Source organism: Rhinatrema bivittatum, chromosome 4, assembly GCF_901001135.1.
Source record: "Rhinatrema bivittatum chromosome 4, aRhiBiv1.1, whole genome shotgun sequence".
Lineage (NCBI taxonomy): Eukaryota > Metazoa > Chordata > Amphibia > Gymnophiona > Rhinatrematidae > Rhinatrema > Rhinatrema bivittatum.
Window position 1 is genome coordinate 424715761 of NC_042618.1, and position 27627 is coordinate 424743387.

Here is a 27627-nt window from a genome sequence, read left to right on the forward strand (position 1 = left end):
CCGGGGTATGAACAAGAAAGGAAAATTAGTTCTTATCTACTAATTTCGTTCCTGAAGTACCATGGATCAGTCCAGAGACCGGTCCTCTTCTGATGAAAGACTTCCTCGCTTCTGGATATGGCTAAGCTGATTGAGCTGGAATTTGATTTGATTAGAGTGATGAAAACTCTACATAGTTGGTGTAGTTTTTGTTAAATCAAGGGGACCTAGTTTGCAGAGGGCTCCAACTTTAAGTCTCTGTTTGCCCAAGGTTTATTGGAGTTTGTTAAGGTGGGCATCTTGGCTAAAGGTGGCACTCTTGGTTATGTAGCAGTGCCTCAAAGTTTTGTTCTCTGTCTCCATTTAATGGTAGGGATGCATAAATCCACTCGTCTGGACTGATCTGTGGTACTTCAGGAACGAAAATTAGCAACCAATTTTCCTATAACTTTCGTATTTACACTCATGATTTATAAACCTATATTGTGGGTTAAGCAAAATAAACACTTCATACTAGAAGTTTAAGGAATATCTTTAGATAAAGTATAGAATGATGGAATATTCCAGGAGAGGCAATTCAGAAGTCTGAGAGCATTGTTTACATAATAGATTAAATCAATTTACACACCAATGAGCTAGTTTGTTGTTATAACATTTTTCTAATTGGATGACGTTAACACAAAATCCTCTTAATAGGATGGCATAATTTTATCTCATATATATTAATAAAGCTTGGATTCCTATAAGCTATGTGATTTCTTCTAAATTGAGCCCAGAAGGCAGAAACAAAACTTAAGGCTGATCTCGACATACTTTTTGACTTCTGGCCTACATTCTAGCACTTCAGCATATTCTGGCATGCCGGCAACCTTCAATAATTCTACAAGTCTAATCACTGTAAATTTACAGTGCAGTAATAATAGCATAGGAAAGACCTTTTCAAAGCACCCTAACACTATGATATCCCCTCTCAAGCTGCTCTTCTCCAGGCTGAAGAGCCCTTCCCTGTTTAACCTTTATTCATAAGAAAGCTGTTCCATCCCAAAATCATTTTTGTTGCCCTTCTCTGAACCTTTTTAAGTTCTGCTTTATCTTCTGCGATAGGACAACCAGAACTGCACGCAGTATTCATGGTGTGGTCACAGAATGGATTGATACAGAGGCATTATGATATAATCAGTTTTATTCTCCATCCCTTTCCAAATCCATCCGAACATTCTATTTCCTTTTTTGACCACCTCTGCACACTGAACTGAGGATTTCAACATATTGGCCACACTGATCCTAAGATTCTTTTCTTAGAAACATGATAATTTTATTTTTATTTATTTAGGTACTTTATATACTGTCATTCCAAGCGAAGACACAATGGTTTACAAAAGCAACATTCACATTATAGGTCCACACAACATCAAAACATACGAAATTCACATAATTCAACACAACATAGAAAACGTTAGCTAGATTGTTAAATAGTAATTCATGATAAAGTAGTTCCTTTATTGGTAATCTTCATGAGGTTGTCAGTGAGTTATCTTAATATTCTTTAAGTCTCTTAGTAATTGTCGATCATTCATCAAACATGTCTATGTAGTTTTCTATAAGTTGTAATACAAACAACTGCTTAGTTCTACAATAACAACCACTCCTTCAGAGATCCCCTGTGCTTGTTCTATGCTTTCTTGAATTCAGATACTATCCATATATCCACCACCCTTTCTGTAAAGAATGCTTCTTTAGATTACTATATATAGTTTCTACTGGGTATTGACTGCTAATTTGAAACTCAGCATTGTGTAACTATAGTTAGAATTATTTTTCCCCTTGTTTATTGCTTTAAATTTTACCTGCCACTTAGATGCCCAGTTCACCAGTTTTGCAAAATCCTTCTGCAGTCCGCTCATGTTTTAACAACATTGAATAATTTTGTGACATCTGCCAATTTGAACCCCTCACTTTTAGCTCCCTTTAACAGATCATTTATGGAAATGTTAAATAGCACTGATCCCAGTACAGATCCCAGGGGCACTCCACTATTCACCTCTCTACATTGGGAAAACTGACCATTTAATCCAGCTCTTTTCCTATCTTTTAACCAGTTACCAACCCCATCTGCTAGTAGTAACCTCCAGTGATGTTTATGAACTAAAGTACATGAAAGTACATCATCTCATTTAAATATTCAACAGTAGGTGCTGGCATGATGAATGAGTAGCAGCTCTCTGTGTAAAGCTGATTTTGATTCCCAAGCTTGCTTCTGTTCATCAGGCCAGATATGGTGTCCAAGTCATATCCCCTCTAAATTTGTGTGTGTATATGTGTGGGTGTGTACTACTGTTGTGCACATAATTTTGTCACCCCCATCATGTGCTGTTCTGTCCTTTTACCCTCCTCCCCTCTGCCCACCAACCTTCCTGAGTAGTTCTTCCTCAGCTACTGGTAGGAGCTCATTTCCCTACTGCCAATCTCATGTCTATGCTGGCACAGCAAGCATCCTCAAAACCCACAGCCTGGCACCTCCTGGCGGCTAATCTTGTGATGTACAAGATCTGCAGACAGGAAGTGCCAGCCAAGTAAGGTTTGAAAATGTGTGTGATTCAGGTATACACAAGTGATCAGCAGCAGAGGAAAGAGCTGCTGCCACTCAGGGCAGGTGCTAGCTTTTTTGCTGCCCTGGACGAAAAATTACCCCTCGCCGATTCATGTCCCAGGCCCATCAAATAAAGCCCAGCTCCGTCCTGCAATCTATATTTTAAAAAACTGACATGTTCCCCCACCCCAGAACCCATGGATAGGAAAAGGTATGAGGTACCCTAGGCAAACCTTCAGCCTTGCACTCACGCCACCCCCTCCCACACATACACACACATATTCCCACACCCTTTATAGACACACACAATTAAATTGTGCATTTATAAAACTTTTACATGAAAGCATTCAAAAATAGTCTTCGGAGGCAAAAATATCACATACAACATGCATATTATATTTACATGCACTGCTGTGATGCCATCCAGAAACTTCTGCAAAAAAGACACTTCCAGCTCCTATGGAATTAGACTTTTTGTAATGCGTGTTGGGTGTGGGCTTGGCCCTCAGAAAGCCATGAATATACAGAATTACCATTACAATAGAGTGAACTTCCCATACCAAAACAACTCTAACAATCTTATATATGAAAAGGCAATACTGCACATATTACACCAGGCCCTAGAAACCAATAAAACTCTTATTAGGAAACCAGGCTGCTATAGATCCCTACACAGAAATTACATGCTAGCAAAATATCTCACCTTGGTCATATATGCAGAACACAGACAAACCTTGACCAAATACAGAATAAACAGATCAGAAAGTATCTACAGAAACTGTACTGAGAAGAACTGAACTGGAACCCATAACAAGTCAGCCTCTATATGCAGAGCAACAATAGAAAAACAGAAACATTACCATTCTTCATAAAAATATTAAATAATAAAATCTAGAAATATAAAACATCTTTCATAATAGTAAAATAATATTCATAAAAAGAATACATATTTCAAACCAGTTAATGAATTTCCCAAACACCAATAAAATATTTCAAAACATCTGATCAATAAAAATCCAATAATTAAAGTTGTTCTATTCCCCACCCCCAAAAAAAAAAAATTAAATATTTCAAAAGAGCAGAATCATCAAATTACACCCAATAATTAAAACTAATAATGATTAAAAAATCTTCTGCTCTTCATACCAGGGATTTTCTGATTTCCAGTCACCCTGAGATTGTCGTGGATTGGGGAGGTAGGGCTGTACAAATTTTATCTTCTCTCTCACCCCCACCCACAATAACACATTCATCCTCTCACACACTCCCTCTAACATACACAGGCTGCCTCTCCCTCACAGATACATTATGTGTGTGTGTGCGCGCGTGCTTATAAGAGCCTATATGTGACACATGGGCTTTCACAGGCACACAAACACACAAGAACACAGGCCTCGCAGACACAGGGGTGACTTAAGGCAATCTGCTCCCTGAGGCAAGGAAAGAGATGGCGCCCCCCTTCCCCTCCCACCCTTCGTGGCATGGCATAGCACAGGTCAAATTACTGAGATGGCAAGGAGGTGAGGTCCCCTCTTGGAGTCTGGCCCTTTCGATGATTTGAAATGCTGGGGAATTGGGCAGGTAAGGATTATAGTTCCCAGAGGAGTGGCAGATAAGAGTGTCAGTGATATTTTTAAGAAGCTGGCAATCCTGCCATACTCCTCACAACCCTACCATTTGCTTCTCACACTTCCCCAGTATTTGCACTCTGGGAAAGTGGGAGATGAGTGAATGGTGAGAGTCTGTGCGTGGCGCTCTCTTTCAGGGCCAGTGCAAGGGTATTAGGTGCTCGGCAAACCTTACATCCTTACGCTTCCTCATTCTCCCAGTTCTCACCACACACAATTAAAATTATGCATAAATAACAGATTTCTTCCATCAATAGCAGGGCTGAATTAGCCATGCTGTCTGGGGACGTCCTCCGGCAGCCTCTAGGCGAAGCTTCTCTCAGCAATTACAGAACTTTGGCTCTGTGCGACTCTGCGGGTCTTCCCGTGTGTTCCTTCTCCTCAGTCTGTTTTTTCCACGCTGCTAGTCACATGCAGAGATATTTCTCTCTCGCCTTTTCCTCAGAGTTCTTAAAAAAAAAAAAAAAAAAAAAGAAAATGGCACTTTTCAGTGCTAGTATAGCACCCAAACTGCCTGGCTTCAAATATTGCCAGTGCGGTAAAGTTATGTCCATCACCGATGGACATAACTTCTGCTATATTTGCCTGGGCCCTGAGCACAATCAGTCCAACCGTCGGGACTGTGGTCGGATGTCGTCCAGGGCCCAGAGACAACGCACACAGAAGAGCGCACTTTTGAGAGATGAAGCCGGGTCCTGCGCTCCGATTTCAGAGCGCCACTCCTCACACTCTTCCATGGGACCAAAGGTACATAGACCGACGAATGAGAAGATTTTCCTCCCTGGGACCTCAAAGTAAGAAGCAAATGGTTCCAAAAACATCATCACTTTCCACCTCGCAAAGCTATCAGGTGTCGGGAGAGGTGTCATTGGCCAGGTCGCTGCCCATGAATGGTCACAACCCTGGTGCAAATGCAGTAATTAATGCGCCACAACAACACAGAACCGACGCTCCACGTCATGGAGATTCGGCGTGGGCATCTAAGTCCACCAATCCCAAGGCACGACGCGCTCATGCATCCAAGCGTGATTTGATGCTTTCCCCTGCTCACCAGGCATTGGTGCAGCCCCATGACTCCTCACCAGAAACTGCAGCGAACGCGGTGCAGAGGATGCATGCGTCAGATCTGGCGCCACAAAGGGACCCCGAACAACTAGATCCCAATGCGTACTAACTATACAAGAACTGCGTGTCACGATTTTCTCTGACGCAGGAGTGCCCCCAGACTCTCCTTCATCGGGAGGCTCCTCTGTAGCTTCAAGGAGTGTATACGCCGACTTTTCCTCCATCTCATGAAGGAAGCAAAATTCACCCCAGCTTCAAGAGCCTTTATTAAAGAGGCACAAGCCTTCTAACACGACAGAGCCAGCAACTCATTATGAGCGAGGGGCCTCATCAAGCATCCTCTTGGCTGCAGTACCAACAAGGGCCAAAAGAACAAAGTCGGGCCACAACAAGCAACAGCATTCCCACACCATAGCAACAGGGCCGAAGGACCGGCATACCACTGCGGTGGGTGGCCTGGCCTCCCAGGCAATGTCCCAAATCTTGGACATTCTTAATAATCTCTTCACATCTCTAGAATTGGGGAACAAAGAGCGTGCACCTCTGAGCCTCTCATCGGTGGAATTATCCCCACATGAGGAGTCCTTTCCTCAACTGCAGGATTTTCAGGGACAAGGAGGATCTCACCCACCGCTATCACCACAGCTGAGCTCAGAACCGCCTGACTCCCGTCTTCACCGGGATCTTCCACAGGCATTCCATCTGATCCCCCCAAGGAAGCCCAAGAGCCATTTTCGCCGCCCGAAGACCTCTCTTACTCTAAGTTTATAGAGAAAGTAGGATCTCTGCTCAAGGTGGAAACAAATAGGGTATCAGACCCTAGAGCAGAGGTACTCAGCATCCTGAAGATTTTCGAGATTCTGTCTGAGCCTACATCCCTCCCTTCCCACACAGTCTTGGATGCAGTCATGGAAAGAACCTAGGCATCTCCTTTCTCGGGATTTCCCGCTTCCAGGAAAAAGACCTGAAGTTTCGAATGAGGAAGTCACCATACTTTAGTGCAGTACAGTTACCACATGTCTCCATTGTGGTAGAGTCGGCCATGAAAATGGCGAAAAAGTCCAGGCTACATTCTTGCGCGCCACACGCACAAGGACAACCGCTACCTAGACGAGTTCAGGAGGAAAGCCTTCCAGACGGCCATGTTGAACACACACATCCAACAACACGAGTTCTACATCGCTCAATATCTCTGAGTGTTTTGCAATTTTTCAAACCCCTCCTTCAGAGTGAATCCGGGGATAGAGCACTTCCTTCCCTTTTCGGAGACATGGAGGAAGACTTACATCACCTCCTACGGATTATGTATGAAGCATTCGAGACTTCGGTCTGTGCATCAGCGGTGGCTATAGGAGCACACAGGATGGCCTGGTTGAGAGCAAGCGCCATCTGTGAGGATGTTCACGAAAAGTTAGCTGATCTTCCATGCAAAGGAGATAATCTTTTCGGAGACAAGCTGTGGGAGGCAGTCTCGTAGCTAAAGGAACAGAATGTAGCAATTCAATCTCTGGCTTCTCCCTCAGATCAGCCATCTGTATCCAGGAGGGTATTGCTCCAGTTACCGAAGCCCAACTACCAACGATGTCCATATCGGACATTTACCCCTACCGGACCCAGACCTTTTCACAACCCAGGCCACAAGAGCAGCCGGATAGCCCAATTTTATGACTCTTGGAAGGCAATCACATCGCCATGCGCATAAAATACAATTCCCATGTGCACATGCACAGCCGATTTCAATACTGTTCCCTAAGTGCATCACTTTGCACTTGTTTATGTTAAATTTCATTTGCTATTTGCATGCCCAGTCTCCCAGTTTTGCAAAGTGCTCTTGCGATTTCTCACAATCCTCTTGTGATTTAACAACTTTTGGTGTCATCGGCAAATTTGATCACCTCACTTGTTGTCCCCATTTCTAGGTCATTGATAAATATATTAAAAAGCAGTGGTCCCAGAACAGGAATAAACTTTCTATATCAAAACATCATTAACTGCCAGGACTCAAAGAGCAACAACCCTACCTATGAAAAGGCAACATTGCAAAGATTACACCAATACATCCCCTATTAGGAAAACAGAACAAGCCAAGCTGCTATAGATCCCTACATAGAAACTACACACTATGGAACACATACAAAACACAGATCAACCCTCAAATACAGAATAGAGAGACCACAAAATATAAACAGAAATGTGCAGACAAAAACTGAACTGGAAACTACAACAAGCCAAATTCTGGAAAAACAGAACCATCACCATTCCTCATAAAACGACAAAATCAAGAAATGTAAATATCATCAATAATAGTAAAGCCATACCAATAAAAAATAATTATTTAAAAATAGCTAAGGCAGAGAATAATATCCAAAAATTAAAAACTTATATAAAAATTTTCCAAACACCAATAAAATATTTCAAAACAGACATCAAATAATACCTAATAAAACTAATAAGGATTTTAAAAAATACCCCACTCTCCATCCCTGGGAACTTTTGATTTCCAGATGCCCTGAAATTGTCATGGATCAGCAGGCAGAGGGGAAGGAGGGGGGATTGTTTTGCATAGACTTTCCTCTCTCTCTCTCTCTCTCTTTCTCACACACACACACACAGGTGCTCTCTCTTTCTCATAAACACACACACACACGCTGCCTCTCTCACACACATGCTCTCTCTTACACAATGCTTGCTCTCACACGCATATACATGCATTCACACACACTCGTGTTTCACTCTTGCACACATACAAAACATGCGCGCTCACACACACATGCCCTCATACATGTGCACTCTCTGACTCTCACAAAGACATGCACTCTCACTCCCACATACACAGGCACTCTCTTACACACCACAGGCACTCTTACTCCCCCCCACATGCAGATGCTATCTCTCACACCCACATGTTTAACCCCCCTCTGTCATTCACTCGAAGCAGCAGCAACACCCCCCTCTCCCCCTTGACCGACTGGGCTACTTTTTCGGCCGCCAGGGCCAATTCTGCTGTGTCCATGTGTTCTTTACTGCAGGGCACTGCGTGTATCTCCTCCCCTTGCTAGACCCCGCCGGTGAGACTGCCGCTTCCAGTGGGGAAGCACAGCATAATGCAGTTCCTCCTCTTCTTAATCCCTGTTGGCGATGCTGCTGCTTCTGGTGGGGCAGCTACTCCTTTTTCTAAGGCCCTCACCAGTGCACGTTTACTTTTCTTCCTAGGCCCTGTAGTCCCACCCAATTCCAGTGGGACTATGCTGCTTTTGATTGCTGCAGCGGGCAACATTTTCCCTTCTGCGCCAGCGGCGCGATGACGCCCTTCAGATAGCAGCTCTGACACACACACACACAAGCTTTCTCACATTCATGCTCTCACACATACAAGATCACTTACATGCTCGCTCACACTCATGCACGTACTCTCGCATGCTCACACACTTACATGCTCTCATACACACATGCACCCTCACCCGATCCCTCTTGCTCCCCTTTCTTCTAACTCAACCCTTTCCTTCCTTCTCTCCCCTCTCATACTCACCTCTTCCTCCTTTTCCCTTTCCCCCTTCTCACTTACCCCCTTTATATTCCATCCTCTCTCTCACACCCTCCTCTCCTCTCCTCTCCCATGCCATTCCCTCTCATATTCCCACTTTCTCTTCCATTCCCTTCCACGCCATCCACCGGGTCTCTTCTTTTTTTGTGTCCACTGGGTGTGGGAACCCTGTGAGCACATCATATTTCAGTACTGGCCCGAAGGTTGTCTTTCTGCCTGCGGGGTGTGGAAACCCCACCAGCAAGTCATAATTTCAGCTGCTGCCACTTCTTCCCACAGGGCTGGGGCCTGGGCCCCTCCCTGTAAGTACATCATAAACCCATGCCGCTGCTGCCTCTGTCTTCCTGCTCGCGGGGATGGGAGCCCAGCGAGCATATCAGGAATTCTTGCCGTCGCCATCTTCTTACCATGGGGCTAGGGATCCCATGTGTGCCTCTGCTGGTGTTTTCTTCCTGGTCGCAAGGCTGGGAAGCCTGCGAGCACATCAGAAATAGCCTGCTGCCCTGTACAAATGCTTGGTATGCACACCCGGTTGCGCTGAGCCTGCTGCCACTCCTCCTGATGGCACTACAGGCTGCATGACATGGTTGGCAGTGCATATGGCCACGAGCACAGTTTAGAGAGAACCTTGTTGGCAGCCCCCAGGAGAAGGGGAATGCTAGCTTGTAATGGGCGGTTAAAACATGTGGGGAAGCAGATAACAGGCACACAGCAGATCAGTAAAAAACTTTACTTTATAAAACAGGATTGTGATACAAAAGCATTTAATAGGTGGTACAGGCAATATATCAGAGACTATAGCATATGTGCATCTAAGAAAATAATAGTCAAAACAAAACAAATGCTAGCATCATGCTTATATACAAAACAGAGAGAGAGAGAGACTATATTGCAACAACACATTAAATCAAAGGTTATGTGTCCCTTATCTTGTGTCCAAGAGATAAGCAGCAGACCCTGTATTGTCCCCGCAAGGAGTTAACGTCTGGTTCAAACTATTTTCTCCCGGATGAGAGCATCTGCGCAGGGGAAAAATCTGCATCAAGCATCATAATATCTGTTCTGAAGAATTTGGGATTGGGAATGGGAATATATAGTGAGCAGATCACAGGCTTGCGCAGTAAGGATTTCTTCAAGCAGTCCTAAGCTACAGACATGGGTGGCTCAAATTTCTTCGTGCCAAGCAATGTTAGACTATCTGTCAGAGCTCAGTGTTTCACTTTCCTGTGGGGCTTTCTGTCCCTGCGTGTATCATCTAGATTTCCTCCAGTCCACTGTCCCTAATCACAACACATAGCCACTACAGTGATACCAACATATGAGATTCTGATGTGGATATTTCGCCAGTGTCCCCAGTTGAAGCAAAGAATTTAATTTTTCTGCTATGGCCGTGTCCTCCTTGAGTTTCCCTTTTACCCACTAACATTTGATGGTCCAACTGACTCCCTCACAGGATTCTAGCTTTTGATATCCTTAACAAAGAATTTATTAGGTTTTCCTTTTCAAGTTTTTTCTTGGCCTGCCTTATTAATGTTTTACATCTGATTTGAAGTGCTTATGCTCTTTCTTATTCTCATTTAGATATGCCTTCTATTTATTTTTTCTTAAATAGCCTCTTTCACCTCACCATTTTAGCAGCCATATGGTCTTCCTTCCACCTTTATTAATGTGTGGAATATATATTTTATCTGGGCTTTCAAGATGATATTTTTAAACAATCTCCACACCTCATGCAAACTTTTAACCCTTGCAACTGCTCCTTTTAGTTTTTTCTGACTAAAATCCCTCATTTAATTGTATTCTCCCTTTTTAAAGTTAAATGCTATTGTAGTAGTTTTGTTATCCTCCTTCCAGTGTTTGATTGCATTATGCTTAGTATTGTCAAACTGCTTGTGTCATTTCTTTCCAATAGTGGCTGAGACTGTTTGTTCTGTACTGCAGGGTGGATTATGTGGATTCTTTGGGTCGATCCAGGCGCTGTATGAAAAAGGATTTACCAGATCTGCTAAAACTAGATAAAGAACTGCAGGGGAAAAGGTATTACATGAAATTTTGTTTTATAGTACTTCTTTGACAAGGTGTAATATGAGCAGAGAAATGAACAATCAGACTAGACAGCAGCCAGCTCAGCCATAGAAGCTACTCTTGTCATTCAGTGGCAGTGCTCTTGTTTTGGAGTTTACATGTTCAGTTCCCTGGAATCTCTTCAGAAACTTTGATTTTGAAGCGGGTAAACTCTGACCCTCAGCTTCCTGGTCACACGCGTGACAGCCACAAATATACTTTTGCTCTTAATTAACCTAATAGTTGTCAGGCTCTATATATATTTATTTTATAAGAACATAAGAAATTGCCATACTGGGTCGGACCAAGGGGTCCATCAAGTCCATCACCCTGTTTCCAACAGAGGCCAAACCAGGCCACAAGAACCTGGCAAGTACCCAAACACTAAGAAGATCCCATGCCACTGATGCCAGTAGTAGCAGAGGCCATTCTCTAAGTCAACTTGATTAATAGCAGTTAATGTACTTCTCCAAAAACGTATCCAACCCTTTTTTAAACCCAGCTACACTAACTGCACTAACCACATCGGGGTTCATCCTCTTGTTTTTCTTTCTGTAGGCTGGCTGCAGAAGAAAAGACCCTGCTGTCTAAAGATATGAAACGGGAACTACAGCGGCAGCAGTGGGAAAAAGGAGGAGGAGGAGGCTCTGAGAAGGCCTGTAGGACCAATACATTATGAGGACATTCGAGGAACATGGTAGATATCTGGCATCTTTCTACACCACGATTAACCTCATTAAGAAGGAACCTGTTCCCGCTCTGCTGATGAATGAAACAGTTTTAGCTCACTCCCCAAATCAGTCGGAGGTTTTCATGAGTAAGAAAGAACCATTAAATGTGTTCTTGGTGATACGACAATCCAGTCCCCTTTCCACCATTCTGATATTTCAGGGGCATATCAAAATGATGCTGGTGCTGTGCAGGATTGGCAGAGGCCATGATATCAGCACTCCTGCTGTGGATCCCAGAGAAATTTACTGAGAAGATTAGGGGTAAAGAGCGAGGTGCCTCTGCAGATAAATTACACTCAGCATGTCTTGGTCCTTCAAGCTGCTGAAGCAGAGCTGCTGACGTTCCCTGTGGCTGTAGGATTGTATCTTAACTCTGTTGTCCTGAGGAAGTGTCTGCGAGACCTTTAGGTTAAGGCTCTGCTGAATGTGTCTGTTTTTAGTTTGGGCATACGGCTTGGTGATAAACCCAGGCCTGGGAAAACTGCTGGACAAAGGCATTCTGTATTGTTTCTTCCTCCATAATGATCCTCCTTGTTAAAGAGAACTTTTTTAGATATGGGGCCAAAGCTTTGGAATTCCTTACCTGATAGTTTACGTGCTGTTAATGAGATTAGCACTTATAGGAAGCAATTAAAGACCTACTTGTATAAGCAGGCTTTTACTTTATAGATAATTTTATAGTTTAGTTGGCAATGTGAAGAAATCATTGCTGCTGTTGATTTTTTTTTTGTTTTATTGTCTATGTATATTTTATGATTGTTTTATAATGAAGTAATCCGCTTAGCACAAATATTTCACTATAGGCGGAATATAAGACTTTATAAAGAAAGAAAGAAAAAGGAAAAGAGGGATGTGAGGGGTTTTTTTGTTGTTGTTTTTTTGTATTTGTAAAGCATGAGAGAGATTACAGTAACATTGAGAGCTTCTTCTCCATTTCAGAGGCCAGGCAGCTTGGTGTCGGTTATTTTGCCTTTGCACGTGATCAGGAGCTCCGAGGGAAGCAGATGGAAACTCTGGAAATGCTGCGTGATCAGGTAACTTGCCGCACTGCCTTGGCTCCAGTCCCATTGTCATTTGCGCCGTTCAGACAGAGCGAAAAGATGGCAGCAGAATTACACCTCACGCATTGCTTGTCTGCCTGTCTTCTTTTTCTGGACTTTATTTATTCTGTGCCTAGAACGAGAATTTGTATTGAATTAGACCCTCTGTTTGATGGTTAGTTTAGGGTACTCCTGGGGGAATTCTGCGCTACCTTGGAATGCAGAATTTGCGCAGAATTCCCCCTTCCCGCAGATTTTCCACCGTCGCCTCGCCGATTTCCTCCCTCCAAAACCAGAAGCGCATGGACAGCGGCCATCGCGAGAGTGGGGGATCTCAGCATGGCAGAAAACAGCAGAGGAGGCCCTGGCATGCTGCAAAGATGAAGGCCCGGCACGCCATTCACGGCGAAAACGGAAGGCTCCCGTGTGCCACGAACAGCGCACCCGGGCCTTCATCTTCGCTGTGAACGGAGCGCGTCCCGCGGCATGCCGGTGAGAGAGAGAATGTGTGTGTGTGAGAGAGGGGAGGGTCACAGAGAGCAAGGTTGGTGAAGGGTGCAGGAGGGTGTGAGAGAGAGCATGGTTGGTGAAGGGGGGTGGGGAAGGTGAGAGAGTGCATGGTTGGTGAGGGGGGGGGGGGAAGGTGAGAGAGAGCAGGAGGGTGTGAGAGAGAGCATGGGAGGTAAGAGAGGGTGGATGGGGGGATGCTTGAGTGTGGGTTTCAGAGAGAGGGAGCCTATATGAGGGGAAGGGGATGCCGGTGAGAGAGAATGTGTGTGTGAGAGAGGAGAGGGGGGTGTGGGGGAGGGTGAGAGACAGCTTGGTTGGTAAGAGGGGGAGTGGGGGGGATGCTTGTAGGTTTCAGAGAGGGGGCCTATGTGAGGGGAGGGGAGGGGAGGGTGACAGAGCAGGAGGGTGAGAGAGCATGGGAGAAAAAGATGGGGGCTGGGGGGATGCTTGAGTGTGGGCTTCAGAGGGAGCGAGCCTATATGAGGAGATTGTGAAGGAGTGTGTATGTGTATGTGAGAGATTGGGAGCTCGTGTGTATGAAAAAGGATTGTGTGTATGTGAGGGAGCCTGTATGAGGGTGTGTGTATGTGTATTAGAGAGAAGGGAGCATTGTGTGTGAGAGAGGGAGGGACAGAGGGAGCCTGTGTGAGGGGCACTACTGAGAATGGGGTCAAACTCTGGGAGTGGTGATAGAGTGGAAGGGGTTGAGCCTAGAGGTGAAGGGGAGAGATACTGGCAGGTGGAGGAGTTGGGACCTGAGAGGGCAAACTGGCATGGGGAGTAGGGAGAGCGAGTGGAAGGGACACTCTTACAGTGAATTTCTAGGGAAATTCTGCTCAAAAATATTTAAAACTTCTGCAACTTTAAGTAACAGCTTTTTTCTGTAATAATTAAAATGTAGTTACTTAAAGACTGTCATTAAATTGTGTTATTTGCCAAATATAAAATTTGCTGAATTTTCAGATTTTGTGTGTCAGAATTTTCAGTTTTTGTGGCGCAAAATTTTAAATTTTTTGCACAGAATTCCCCCAGGAGTAGTTTAGGGGTAATAAGTAACTAAAGTGAATGGCTGAAGTGCCTGTTTGGCTACTCTGGTGATCTAAGTTTAGTCACGTGTGTATTTGCTGTCCTCCTCTGATGTGGATGACTGAGCAGAGCATCCAACTGAAGGGGCCAAAAGGGAATCCACTGGCACTCCAGCAATTGCCAGTTTTATCCACACCTGCATTTGCCTCCACATAGCCTCTAAGCCTGGATCAGCCCAGAAATCCAGACGCAACCTCCTTAATAAATCATCTGTTTGTTAGACCATGGACCAAAGAGTCAAGCGGGAGAATCTGAAGGAAAAACGGAAAATGATGCTGGAGGCAAGGCTCTCGAAAGTTCGACAGAGAAAGATGAAGAAACTGAAAGGGGATGGGGCAGATGAAGAAAAGAATTCAAAGTGGAAAACACTGAAGGTGAGGGCCATGCATGTGTTATGCTAAATACTTTTTTATTAACGCAAGCATCGAAACAATCACAAAGTCGGTACGTCTGATCACTTGGGCAGCATCACGTGAATCTCTCTCATGCATGTGTTAGACCAGCATGGAGTGACACATGCCCCCACAGTAATACAGACTATGATCTAGGCAGGACATTAGAACATGTCTACATGTGCTTGTGGTAATGGTAGGGAAGTCAGATGGCTTTCACCCAATGTAGCAGAGAGGAACAGCATCACGTGATCTCCCCCATGCATGTGTTAGACCAGCATGGAGTGACACATGCCCCCACAGTAATACAGACTATGATCTAGGCAGGGCGTTTAGAACATGTCTACATGTGCATGTGGTAATGGTAGGGAAGTCAGATGGCTTTCCACCCAATGTAGCAGAGAGGAACAGCATCACGTGATCTCCCCCATGCATGTGTTAGACCAGCATGGAGTGACACATGCCCCCACAGTAATACAGACTATGATCTAGGCAGGCATTAGAACATGTCTACATGTGCTTGTGGTAATGGTAGGGAAGTCAGATGGCTTTCCACCCAATGTAGCAGAGAGGAACAGCATCACGTGATCTCCCCCATGCATGTGTTAGACCAGCATGGAGTGACACGTGTCCCCACAGTAATACAGGACTATGATCTAGGGCAGGCATTAGAACATGTCTACATGTGGCATGTGGTAATGGTCAGGGAAGTCAGATGGCTTTCCACCCAGTGTAGCAGAGAGGAACAGCATCACGTGAGATCCCCCATGCATGTGTTAGACCGGCATGGAGTGACACATGCCCCCACAGTAATACAGACTATGATCTAGGCAGGCATTAGAACATGTCTACATGTGCATGTGGTAATGGTAGGGAAGTCAGATGGCTTTCCACCCAGTGTAGCAGAGAGGAACAGCATCACGTGATCTCCCCATGCATGGGTTAGACCAGCATGGAGTGACACATGCCCCCCACAGTAATACAGACTATGATCTAGGCAGGCATTAGAAACATGTCTACAGGTGCTTGTGGTAATGGTAGGGAAGTCAGATGGCTTTCCACCCAATGTAGCAGAGAGGAACAGCATCACGTGATCTCCCCCATGCATGTGTTAGACCAGCATGGAGTGACACATGCCCCCACAGTAATACAGACTATGATCTAGGCAGGCGTTTAGAACATGTCTAACATGTGCATGTGGTAATGGTAGGGAAGTCAGATGGCTTTCCACCCAATGTAGCAGAGAGGAACAGCATCACGTGATCTCCCCCATGCATGTGTTAGACCAGCATGGAGTGGACACATGCCCCCACAGTAATACAGACTATGATCTAGGCAGGCATTAGAACATGGTCTACATGTGCTTGTGGTAATGGTAGGGAAGTCAGAGGCTTTCCACCCAATGTAGCAGAGAGGAACAGCATCACGTGATCTCCCCCATGCATGTGTTAGACCAGCATGGAGTGACACGTGTCCCCACAGTAATACAGACTATGATCTAGGCAGGCATTAGAACATGTCTACATGTGCATGTGGTAATGGTAGGGAAGTCAGATGGCTTTCCACCCAGTTGTAGCAGAGAGGAACAGGCATCACGTGATCTCCCCCATGCATGTGTTAGACCGGCATGGAGTGACACATGCCCCCACAGTAATACAGACTATGATCTAGGCAGGCATTAGAACATGTCTACATGTGCTTGTGGTAATGGTAGGGAAGTCAGATGGCCTTTCCACCCAGTGTAGGCAGGAGGAACAGCATCACGTGATCTCCCCCATGCATAGTGGTTAGACCAGCATGGAGTGACACGTGTCCCCGCAGTAATACAGACTATGATCTAGGCAGGTGTTAGATACATGTCTACATGTGCTTGGTTATGGTAGGGAAAGTCAGATGGCTCTCCACCCAGTGTAGCAGAGAGGAACAGCATCACGTGATCTCCCCATGCATGTGTTAGACCAGCATGGAGTGACACGTGTCCCCACAGTAATACAGACTATGATCTTGGCAAGGGCGGTAGAAACATGTCCTACATGTGCATGTGGTAATGGTAGGGAAGTCAGATGGCTTTCCACCCAATGTAGCAGAGAGGAACATTTGTGACTTAAACATGTACCTGCTGGGGGGTTTTTGGAAGACTTATTGCAGGCTAGATAACACTGCCCTGTTTCCTGTTCCTTTATCTTGTAGTTGAAGTCAGTTGATTTGCTTCTTTGGCTAGTTTGAGTACTTTTAGGTTAGTTTTAAATAAAGTACTATTAACATTTTTCTCAGTAATCAGACTGTTGCACATATCAGCACCCCCTTTCTCAAGGCTCGAGGCAGATTATGTCTAATTATCCCCATTCTGTTAGAATTGGTGCACATTGCATTTCCCTGAGAAGGGGGAAATCTGCATTGGGCACGCCAGAGTTTCAACCCTTGAATCTAAAGGTTACTTGATGTCAGAGGCAAACATATCTGACAAAAAGAGTAGTCCTCTGGCCTCAGTTCTACTAATTAGCAGAGAAAAGTTCCCGATTAGGTTGCAGACAATATTACTGTATAGACTTTAATTACAAATACTGTTAATTTGCACACATTTACATTAGAAAAAAATCTCTCAATTCAAGTCTACTATATTTTGCTAATATTTGCAATAGGATTTCAACAAGTTGAAAATAGAGTATTTCCAGCTAATAGAATTTGAAGAGGAACTTTCAGGCTGTTTGCAATGGCGATATGCTTTCTTTAATCCAAACAGAAACCAAGGAAGATATTGGGCCACTGCCAGCCCAACCAGAACCAGTAACCAGCAGAGAGAAAGTGGAAGTAATTATTCAAGAAAGAAAAGATTCCAAGCCAGGCATACCTTACATCCGAGAGTGGGATAGAGGGAAAGGTGAGATATCTATTAAACATAAAACTAATTTGGCACTGTTTGGAAAAAGTGTGCACAGAAAAGGTGTCACATTGTTCTCCAAGCCCCTTGGTCATGCATCTAACATTTGGGCAACAAACTTACCCTGACCCCCAGGTTGTTGTTTGACTGTGCTCTCCCACCTGGCAGCACAAAGGTCAACACAAGCCTCCTCTTCTCTAGAGCAAAGAAAATCAACACCCCCTCCGCCTGCTCCTCATCGTCTACTTGTAGGACTGTATCAAATACCTAATAATTGGCACCCTGTGTTACATCAGTAACAGCAATGGGTAATCTCTTACTGGCTTCAATAAAGCAGTAAGCGTTCCTCTTCTTGCAGTAGCCTGATGGTCTAAGTGCCTCATGAGAGACCTGAGTTTGATTCCTGGAGCCAGGATCTGGGGAGGCAAGGTTCAGGCTCTAGAGAGAGGGAATCAAAGCCACTGCTTACAGTGATGTCCTGTTGATGGAAACTCAGGTGCATGCATACTGTCTTCCAAAGGGAACTGTGGCCCTCTACCAAGGATTGACACTGTGATAGGTGAGTTATGAAAGGAGAAGGCGGGAGGAATAGAAATGGAAACAAAATCTTGTTTCCTCTGCACCCAGGCAGGCCAGTCCACACTGGTGGGTTATGCACTCCTACCAACAGATGGAGATGGAGAAAAACTGACTTGTTGATATCACTGACATATAGCCCTTGCCCTGACATCAGCCTGCCAGTATTGTCTGTCTCCAGCAGATGGTGCAACATCTAGTGGGGATTGCTTGTGTTAAAAAAAAAAAAAAAAAAGAGGTTGGTGACTCAAGCCCAGTATTTGAGGAGGGCTATTTGTAAATGGTTTGGTCTTGCCTGCCGTTCCTGGGGTCTGTGGCTGCAATGTTGGAGGTAGTACCCTGGGTGAGGGCACATATGCGACCCCTGCAGTGTGCGTTGCTCTCATGGTGAAATCTGCAGTCACAGAAGTACAGAGTGAGGCTCCAATTGCCGATGGAAGTGAGTGAGCAGTTGCAGGGGTGGTTAAAAGCGCAGTACCTCAGGAAAGGAGTGCCCTTGGAGATACCAGACTAGTTGGTGCTCATGACTGATGTGAGCCTTCTGGGTTGGGGGGCTCACTGTCAAGAGTTGATGGCGCAAGGTCGGTGGAATGCCGAGGAACGACAGTGGACCATCAGTTGTTTAGAAGCGCTTGCAGTTTGCTTGGCATGCCTTAGTTTTGCCGAGCGGTTGGCAGGTAAAGAGGTGAGAATAATGTCAGACAATGCCATGACGGTCGCCTACATCAGTTGTCCCCAACCCTGTCCTGGGGGCCCACCAGCCAGTCGGGTTTTCAAGATATCCACAATGAATATGCATGAGAGAAAATTTGCATGCACTGCCTCCATAACATGCAGATTTTCTCTCATGCATATTCATTGTGGATATCCTGAAAACTCGACTGGCTGGTGGGCCCACAGGACAGGGTTGGGGACCAGTGGCCTACATTATTCATCAGGGCGGTACCAGAAGCCATCGGGTATTAGTGGAGCAACATCTTCAAGAGATATCCACCTCTCTCATTGCTGGGAAGGACAATGTGTGGACTGGCTTTCTCAGCAGACAGGTCTTGGGAACCTGGAGAGTGGGAGCTGGCGGATAATGCCTTTCAGCTCATAGTGTCTCATTGGGGGTCAGCTATATCTGGACCTCATGGCAGGCTCCAACAATGCGAAGGTTCTACAGTTGCAGAAGGGATCCAAGAGCACTGCAAATCAATGCTCTTGTCCAGGTGTGGCCGTGGAGAGGGGTGTGTTATGTTTCCCGCTCTGGGTCAATGATCGGCAGGGTAATTCGGAAGATTGCAAGGTATACCAAGACCGTGATTCTGGTGGCTCTGGATTGGCCACAGAGACCATGGTACAAACCAATCTTCAAGTAACTCCTGGTGGACAGTTTCTCTCAGGCTGCCAGTAGGGGAGGATCTGCTGCATCAGGAGGGCATAGTTGCACAAAGATCCAGGTGGTTTTGTCTTCACGGTTTGGCCCTTGGAGAGGGCTCGGCTGCCGAAGTGTACAATTCTGGTCGCCGCATCACAAAAAAGATATAATTGCGATGGAGAAGGTACAGAGAAGGGCTACCAAAATGATAAGGGGAATGGAACAGCTCCCCTATGAGGAAAGACTAAAGAGGTTAGGACTTTTCAGCTTGGAGAAGAGACCGACTGAGGGGGGATATGATAAAGGTGTTTAAAATCATGAGAGGTCTAGAATGGGTAAGATGTGAATCGGTTATTTACTCTTTCGGATAGTAGAAAGACTAGGGGACACTCCATGAAGTTAGCATGGGGCACATTTAAAACTAATCGGAGAAAGTTCTTTTTTACTCAACGCACAATTAAACTCTGGAATTTGTTGCCAGAGGATGTGGTTCGTGCAGTTAGTATAAGCTGTGTTTAAAAAAAGGATTGGATAAGTTCTTGGAGGAGAAGTCCATTACCTGCTATTAAGTTCACTTAGAGAAATAGCCACTGCCATTAGCAATGGGTTACATGGAATAGACTTAGTTTTGGGTACTTGCCAGGTTCTTATGGCCTGGATTGGCCATTGTTGGAAACAGGATGCTGGGCTTGATGGACCCTTGGTCTGACCCAGTATGGCATTTTCCTTATGTTCTTAATGTTCTTATGAAGCATAGTTATTCTTCATCTGTGATTTCCACATTACTTTGCACTAGAAAGTTTTTACCTTTCTGGCTTATATTAGGGTTTGGGAGCATATTCAAGAGTTGAAATGTGGGGTGAGAGGTTCTCACCCTCTTAAAGTAGAGATTCCACTAATTTTGGAATCTTTACAGGAAGGTGTAGTTAAGGGCTTGGCCTTAAACACTCTGAAGGTACAAGTAGGCAGATCTTGCAGGGGCAGATCAATGGTAGACCCTTGTCTTTCATCCAGATGTTCCAGATTCTTGAAGAAGTCAAGCATCTATGTCCTCCGTTGTGTCTAACCGTTGCTTCTTTGAGACTTTAATCTGATATTGGATTTCTTGGTGGGTCCTACGTTTGGGCTGCTACGTGATCATTCCTTGTTGCTGCCTACTTTGAAAACATTTTTCTGGTGGCAATCTGTTTGGCAAGGTGTATTTGCAAGCTTCAGGCTCTTTCCTTGTCATGAGCTATTTCTACGAATAACTCCAGGGGTGGTAAGCTTCAGACTGTACCTTCCATTTTACTGAAAGTGGTATCTGAGTTTCATTTGAATCAGTCTATTTCCCTACCCACACTGGACAGGATTAGAAATGAGTGGGATTCCTCCGTTGTTGCGTGACTTGGATGTCAAGACGGCATCTGATGCGGCATTTGAAGATTACTCACTCCTTGAGGAAGACTGATCGACTGTTTGTTCGCATGGTGCAGGGTAAACAAGAAGAGCTGGCATCGCGGGCTGCAGTAGCTCATTGGGTTAAAGAGATCATTGCGGCTGCCTATGTGAATGCAGATGTACCCATTGCCTAGACAGGTCAGGGAGCATTCATTAGTCTCCTGTCGAAATTTGCTGGGCAGCAAGTGGTCCTCCTTACATACTCTCTCCAAGCATGTCCTCTTGGATGTTAAGGCTCAAGAGGATGTGGCCTTCATGCATGCAGTGGTTGACGGGAGCGCAGGCAGCCTCCCACCCATTTTGGGAGTATCTTTGGTACAGTCCCAACGGTAATGGATTGGCCTGCCTGAGTATGGAGGAAGGTGAAATTACTTCTTACCTGATTATTTCCTTTCCTCTTAAGAAGGCAGCCAATCCACAACCTGCCCTGGGCTGCCTACTTTAGTTTTGTCCTTTATATTCGGAGACGATACAGAGTGTTCCTGGTTAGTAGTCGTTTAAAGGACTGGTAAGTGAAAAAACCAGCCCCTAGGAACAGTTGAATATTAAACTTTTACTGAGCTCAGTGCTTCCCAGTTGGCTGGAAGTAAAGAGACCTTGACTGTTGATAGTCATATTGCAAGTTTAATCAGTTTGTCCACATTTGGCTTTTCTAGAGATACTGACAGGCTGATGTTGGGGCAAGTCACTTTTCTCCATCTGCTGGTAGGAGTGCATAACCCACCGTGTGGATTGGTCTGCCTTCCTTAGAGGAAAGGAAATTATCAGGTAAGAAGTAATTTCATTCACCATAGTATTAGGTTCATGACTATTTTGAAATTTCTAAGTAATTTTTATTTAAACAGGTTACCAGCCTCTAGAACAACTTCCAAACTGGGGAACCTTTGGTCCTCTCTTTGTTGGACTTTTCTCTTGAGAGGTTTTCAGCAGGTGTGTCTATACTCCGCTGATACAGCTGTCATGCTTATTAATGTACTCGAGTCTCCTCAGTACTGCCAAGGTGGTGGTCCCAACTAGAATGGGCACCATTGCCTAATGCGGGATGGAGAGATAATGATGACAGGGTTGGTTCCCTTTAATGCTAGAAACCCAGTGGAGCAGGAAGTAGTTGCTCTCCTCACCACCCATCGCCAGTCCATAAAATAAAAGTTAATGGTTTCTTAAAGTTATGGTTTTATTAATGCACATGCCCTTCTTTTTGACAGAATTTACTTTTGGTCATTGGTCCAAGTCATGCCCAGACCCAAGGGATGAACGAGAAGCTGAGTTTGCACCACCTTCCAGTTATTTTGCAGGTCAAAAGAAGAGTGTCGTCAATGCAAGGAAGAGCTGGAACCAACCTGGACCTTCTCCGCGCTCAGGCCAGTATCAGCAGAATCTACTTCAGATCCCCTCCAAGGCTGCCCACAGCAAGAGCAGGAACCAGCTCAGCAAAACTTAGATGAGCTGCTGTCCTACTACAGACGAGTGACTTGAATGTAACCGATGTGCTGAGAGAGTCATGTCAGGCAGGATGATCTCCCAAGCTTTTGGATGTTTAAGGACAATGCAGATACTGTGGTGAGTGGGGTGACAGTACCTCCACCAGTCTCATTCCTCCCCAGTCTGTTTCCCAACACCTTACTTTCAGCAGAGTTGTGTGACTAAAGGAGATGCACAGCTCTGCACTGTGACCGTACTAGAAAGATAAATAGTAGAACATCTCTAAGACACAATCTGTATGTGGAATTAAAATGCAATTTCTGGTGGTACTGGATATGTTATTTTATTGTAATACAATCCCATTAAATGCAGTGCAGGGGAATGATTCAGTCACAGCATCAAAGGATCACCACAAGAGCAAGAAACTGGGAATGGAAACCAGCTTGGGGTCATTAGTCAGAAATCTCTTCTGTTTTCACAATGATCCTTCCTCTCACTTCTCCCCAATCTTCTGTTCTTCAAGTTGTACTGGAAGAAGAGAGTTTGAGAGCATTTCCATTCTAGGATTTCTGTGCCTTGCCAAATCTGTGAAGCAGGCAGAAATCATGATGCCCTGAAAAGTGCATTCATAGATTTTAAATGAATAGGGATAATATGGGCTGGTCTCTGACATCTGCAGAGGGCTCCACTGGGTCATACACAAGATTGTTTTGGCAAGATAAGAGCCCAGTAGATGGCAGCACAATACCATGAATACTCCCAGGTGAGCTGAACATTCGCTTTATTACTGTGTCTTCTTTATTGTTCTATAAATAAAATATATTGATGGCAATGACTAAATTCTTTGCCTGCAAATTCTAATGTTTGAGTGAGTCCAGAGGTGCAATTTACAAATCCCCTATCCTGAGAGTTGTTCTGGTCACTGTTAATGGATACAGAAAGGCTGCTAGAGTAGGCCACTGTCTGAATAGTGCAAGCAGGGGCCTAAACAGGTCCAGAATGGTAAGAGGAAGAGGGAATGAACAAAGGAGCACAGTTGAGTAATGCTAAGAAATCAGTATCTTGCCAGTTAGTTGGCAGACCTGCAGCCAGCTTTAATCCTTTCCACTTTCTCATCCTCTCTGGGCAGTGCAGGGCTGCATTCTGGCAAAGAGTATGCTGGGATGTTCCTCATTTGATTATGGCTGAAACACACCATACTGTGTGTACACTGTAAGCACCAAGATCATCATATGAGACATTTGTGTGCTGATAATTTAGACAGATAAATATTCTAAAATCCACATTAGTGTCCTGTTGATCTCTGAGCTGCCGCTCTTGGTTGCCAATCTGAAAATCCAGATTCTGTGCACCAGGAGGTTAAACTCTGCCTTTCTTGTACACGGGTAATGGTAAACTTTGCATAGGGACAGGATTAACATTAATGCAGCCCAATACTCTACACTTATTTCTGGCGGAGACTATATCTGTCTTCATTTAAACAATCCAGGGGCGGATGTGTATATGTATTACATACAGAACATCATTGGACTTATTTCATGGTCAGCATGGCTATGCACTCTTCTCTAGATGGTGCTTTCCTTATGCGAGGAAATGCCTCTTACTGTCTTGCATCATAATTTGTGAGATCAATTGATGATAAATATTCCCACATTATTGATTTAGGTATTGGACAACACAGCTTTTCATCATATCAAGTGCTTGTTCTGATATGCCTTTGTCTCATAGTTGTATTCCTTGGATGGTATTCTTTGTTTTCAGGGGTTTCTATAGCTGGTTCCTATTCATTTCCCACCTCATTTTATTCCGACTTGTCTTTCAAGGTTTGGATGCTATGTAACATAAGCAGCTTTGGGCGTCAGGCCCTGCAGAATACAGATGTTTGGGACCTAGGATGCCACCCTGTCATTCTCTGAACTGATCCTCGGCTGCCAAGCAGGCTGTCCTCGCTCAGGGCCAGGAGCCACAGGGACATTGTGACTATATCAACGAGTGGAAATGACTCCAATTTTCTGAATTTTAGGGTGAGAGGTTTGGAGTAATTTTCTTCTTCAGGAGAAGGCAGACCAGAGCCATTTTTTAACTATAAACTGAAAAACAAAACCTTATAAAATGGGAAAAAAAAAAAAACCCCCATGCAATTGTTACGCAAATTGTCCACAATTTCCTTGTGGCCCTGCTCATATCCAGACTGTCACTGAAGAGGCAAAGAGAGAATGATGAAGTCACATGGAGCAGGACACTTGGAGTCATAGCATGATACTCAACCACTCTGAGACACCCAGGGGGGTGTGATACCCTGCTCTTCTGAGACACATGGGGTGCCTTCATGCTGGAGACAAACATTTGCAAGTAACCTTCTCTGTCATCCGCTCATCAGAGATGGACATGGACAGTTTTGGTTTTATCCTTTTGAGTATATATATTTATTCCCATTTCCCTAAGACTATAGCTGCAGACACATGCAAGAAAAGAGATTTTAAGCTCAGCACCTACTTTGGCATTCCTGGATGAGCGAGGTCCGGTGGTGACCAGCAGGAAGGGCATGGAGCCTGGGACTCTAGCACATCACCCGGTGCCCTGCTGAAGAGCAGCGCCCCTTTCTCGCCTGAGGCAGCACTTTGTGTTGTGAGGGTCCACACAAAACTCAAAAGGTGGGGGAGGATCATTTTCAAGGCCGCTTACACGGTAAATGGCGATTCACGTACGGAGATCGGCCATCTGAACATCGTTTTCCTGTGATACAGCTAAAACCATGTGCCTTGTTCTACAACTTAGCTGCATTTAGGTAAAGTGTTCCTGGGGCACGTTTTGGGCAGGATTGGAAAATCGCAGGTAATGATTGTATTTTCAAGTCTATACACGTTATTTTCAGAAGAAAATCTGCACAAAAAGCAGGTGCCCATGGCAAATTTCAAAGCGAAAACATGCAAGTACTTTTTCTGAAAATTGGTGCAAAGTCTTTGAGGTAAAGAGTGCCCCTGGACTGAGTCCCACTGCAAGCAGTTTGAAAATTGCTCCCTGTGAATTTTAAAATGGAAAAATCCTCTACCAAAGCCCAATACACAGGCATTAAAAGTTTCAGCATCTTTTGGGTTGTACCCATAAAGGCGGCTGAACACGATTCCGTAATAAATAAAATACAGAGAAAAGGATGCCAAGTTTGAATTTTACATTGGGATTAATTAGCAATCTTTATATTTTACTCTTATCCAGTCACATAAACTGATATTTAAAAGAAAAATTATCCTGCCAGTTTGTTAGTTACCATCAAATTATATTTTCCAATTAGAGAACTGCTGAGTTGCTTTTTCTAATTATTCTAAATGCAATTTGTCTTTTCACTTCAAAGCCTTGGGAATATATTCAGATACTAGATAATAGTGTAGTAGTGTGTGTTTGTTGAAATAGCAGTGCAGGGAATGGGGAAAAACTAGAGGGGAGGGAAGTGCTCCCTTACCTGCCCCAGCTCCCCTGACCCAAGCATATTTTCAACAGCCTTTGATGTCATCCAGCTCCATCCCTTGTAGAATCCCACTGAAGAAGTCAAATTTTAGAGTCACATCAAACCTTTGGCAGGGAGTGTGCATTAAGTATAAGATTAGTAAGTTAGATATAAAACAGGAGTAAGGCCAAGAGAGAATTTGAGAAGAAGCTTGCCAGAGAAGCATAAACTAATAACTTTTTCATTTGAAGCGAAAACCTTTGAGTCAGTTGGACCACTATGACTCATGGGTAAAAGGGAGTGTTCAAAGAAGATAAGGAAATAGAAAAACTGAATGAATTCTTTGCTTCATTCTTTACCGATTAGGATATTGGGGGACATGCCCATACACACCAGAAACAATCTTTGACAGTGATGATTCTGAGCAACTAAAAAAATTCTGTGTGATAATGGAGGATGTAATAGATCAAATTGACAAACTAAAGAGTAACAAGTCACCAGGACTGGATGGCATCCACCCCCAGAATCCTGAAAGAGCTCAAACGTAAAATTGCAGACCTTTTAAGTAATCTGTAACCTATCATTTATGTTATGGATGGGTATGGTATTTTATGTAATTTTTATTTTAAGTTTGCAAAATGTGGGATATCAATTTTTAGTAATTAATAAATAAAATAAATAAATAGCAACAATACCTGAAGACTGGAGAGTGGTCAATGTAACACTAATTTTTTAAAAAGATCTCCAGGCGTGATCTGGGGAACTATAGAATGGTGAGCCTGATGTAGGTGCAGGGCAAATTGGTAGACCCTATTCTTAAAACCAAAGTTACTGGCCATATAGATAGACATGGCTTTAGCAAAGGGAAGTCTCGCCTTGTAAATCTATCAGATGTTTTTGAAGGTGTAACTAAAAATGTAGATAAAGATGAATCAGTGTATTTGACAAAGTCCTTCATGAGAGACTCTTCAGAAAATTAAAGTTATAGTCATAATGAGTTCTGTTTAGCATGAGCTCATTATAAGCCGAATACAAATGTTTTAAATTAATAAAAAGAAGGCAGTGTCCTATTGTGGATTGTAACTGATTAAAAGACAGGAAATAGAGTGCAGGACTAAATGGCCAGTTTTCCAAATGGAAAAAAGTCATTGGTGGAGTACCACAGGGATCTATACTGCGAGCTGTGCTGTTCACTGAATTCATAAATGAACTGAAAAAGGGGACCACAAGTGAGGTGATCAAATCTGCAAATGACACAAAATTGTTCAAAGTTGTTAAAACAGCAGCAGATTGTGAGGAACTGCAGAAGGACCTTGTGAGACTAATAGACTTGGCATCTGAATGGCAGATAAAATTTAATGCAGAAAAGTGCAAAGTGATGCAGATAGGAAAAATAACCCCAGCTACAGGTACACAATTCTAGTTTCTATAATAATGTATGTATTCCATCAGGAAATGTACATTAGACTCCTTGTGGTTGGAAAGCTGAAATCCTCTGCTCAGTGCGCGGGAGTGGTCAAAAAAGCAAATAGAGTGTTTGAAATGATCTGAAAAGGAATGGAGCATAAACTGGAGAATATCATACTGCCTCTGTATCAATTCATAGTGCAACTGCACCTTGAGTACTGTGTGCAGTTCTGGTTGTCCTATCTCAAAAAAAGATAAAACAGGACTAAAAAAAGGTACAGAGAAGGGAAACTAAAATGATGAAGGTGATGGAACAAAGGTTAGGGCTCTTCAGCTTGGAGGGAACTTGATAGAAGTTTATAAAAATCATGAGTGGGGTGGAACTCTTTCAAATAACACTAGAACAAGGGCGGTCCACTCATGAAACTAACAAAAGCAGACTTAAAAATCATAGAAAGTAAAGTACT

The 27627-nt window shown here is 44.1% G+C and overlaps 1 protein-coding gene across 1 annotated transcript in view; it reads left to right on the plus strand.

The window, feature by feature from the left end:
- CCDC174 (coiled-coil domain containing 174) overlaps positions 1-26447 on the plus strand; it is a 50795-nt gene extending 24348 nt beyond the window's left edge. Inside the window, 8 exon segments of the mRNA XM_029601384.1 lie at positions 10748-10843; positions 11429-11498; positions 11500-11567; positions 12524-12635; positions 14459-14595; positions 16209-16218; positions 17381-17510; positions 22092-26447. Of these exon segments, the coding sequence (XP_029457244.1) occupies positions 10748-10843; positions 11429-11498; positions 11500-11567; positions 12524-12635; positions 14459-14595; positions 16209-16218; positions 17381-17510; positions 22092-22327 (859 nt within the window). The 3' untranslated portion in view covers positions 22328-26447.
- The last annotated feature ends 1180 nt before the right edge of the window (positions 26448-27627 follow it).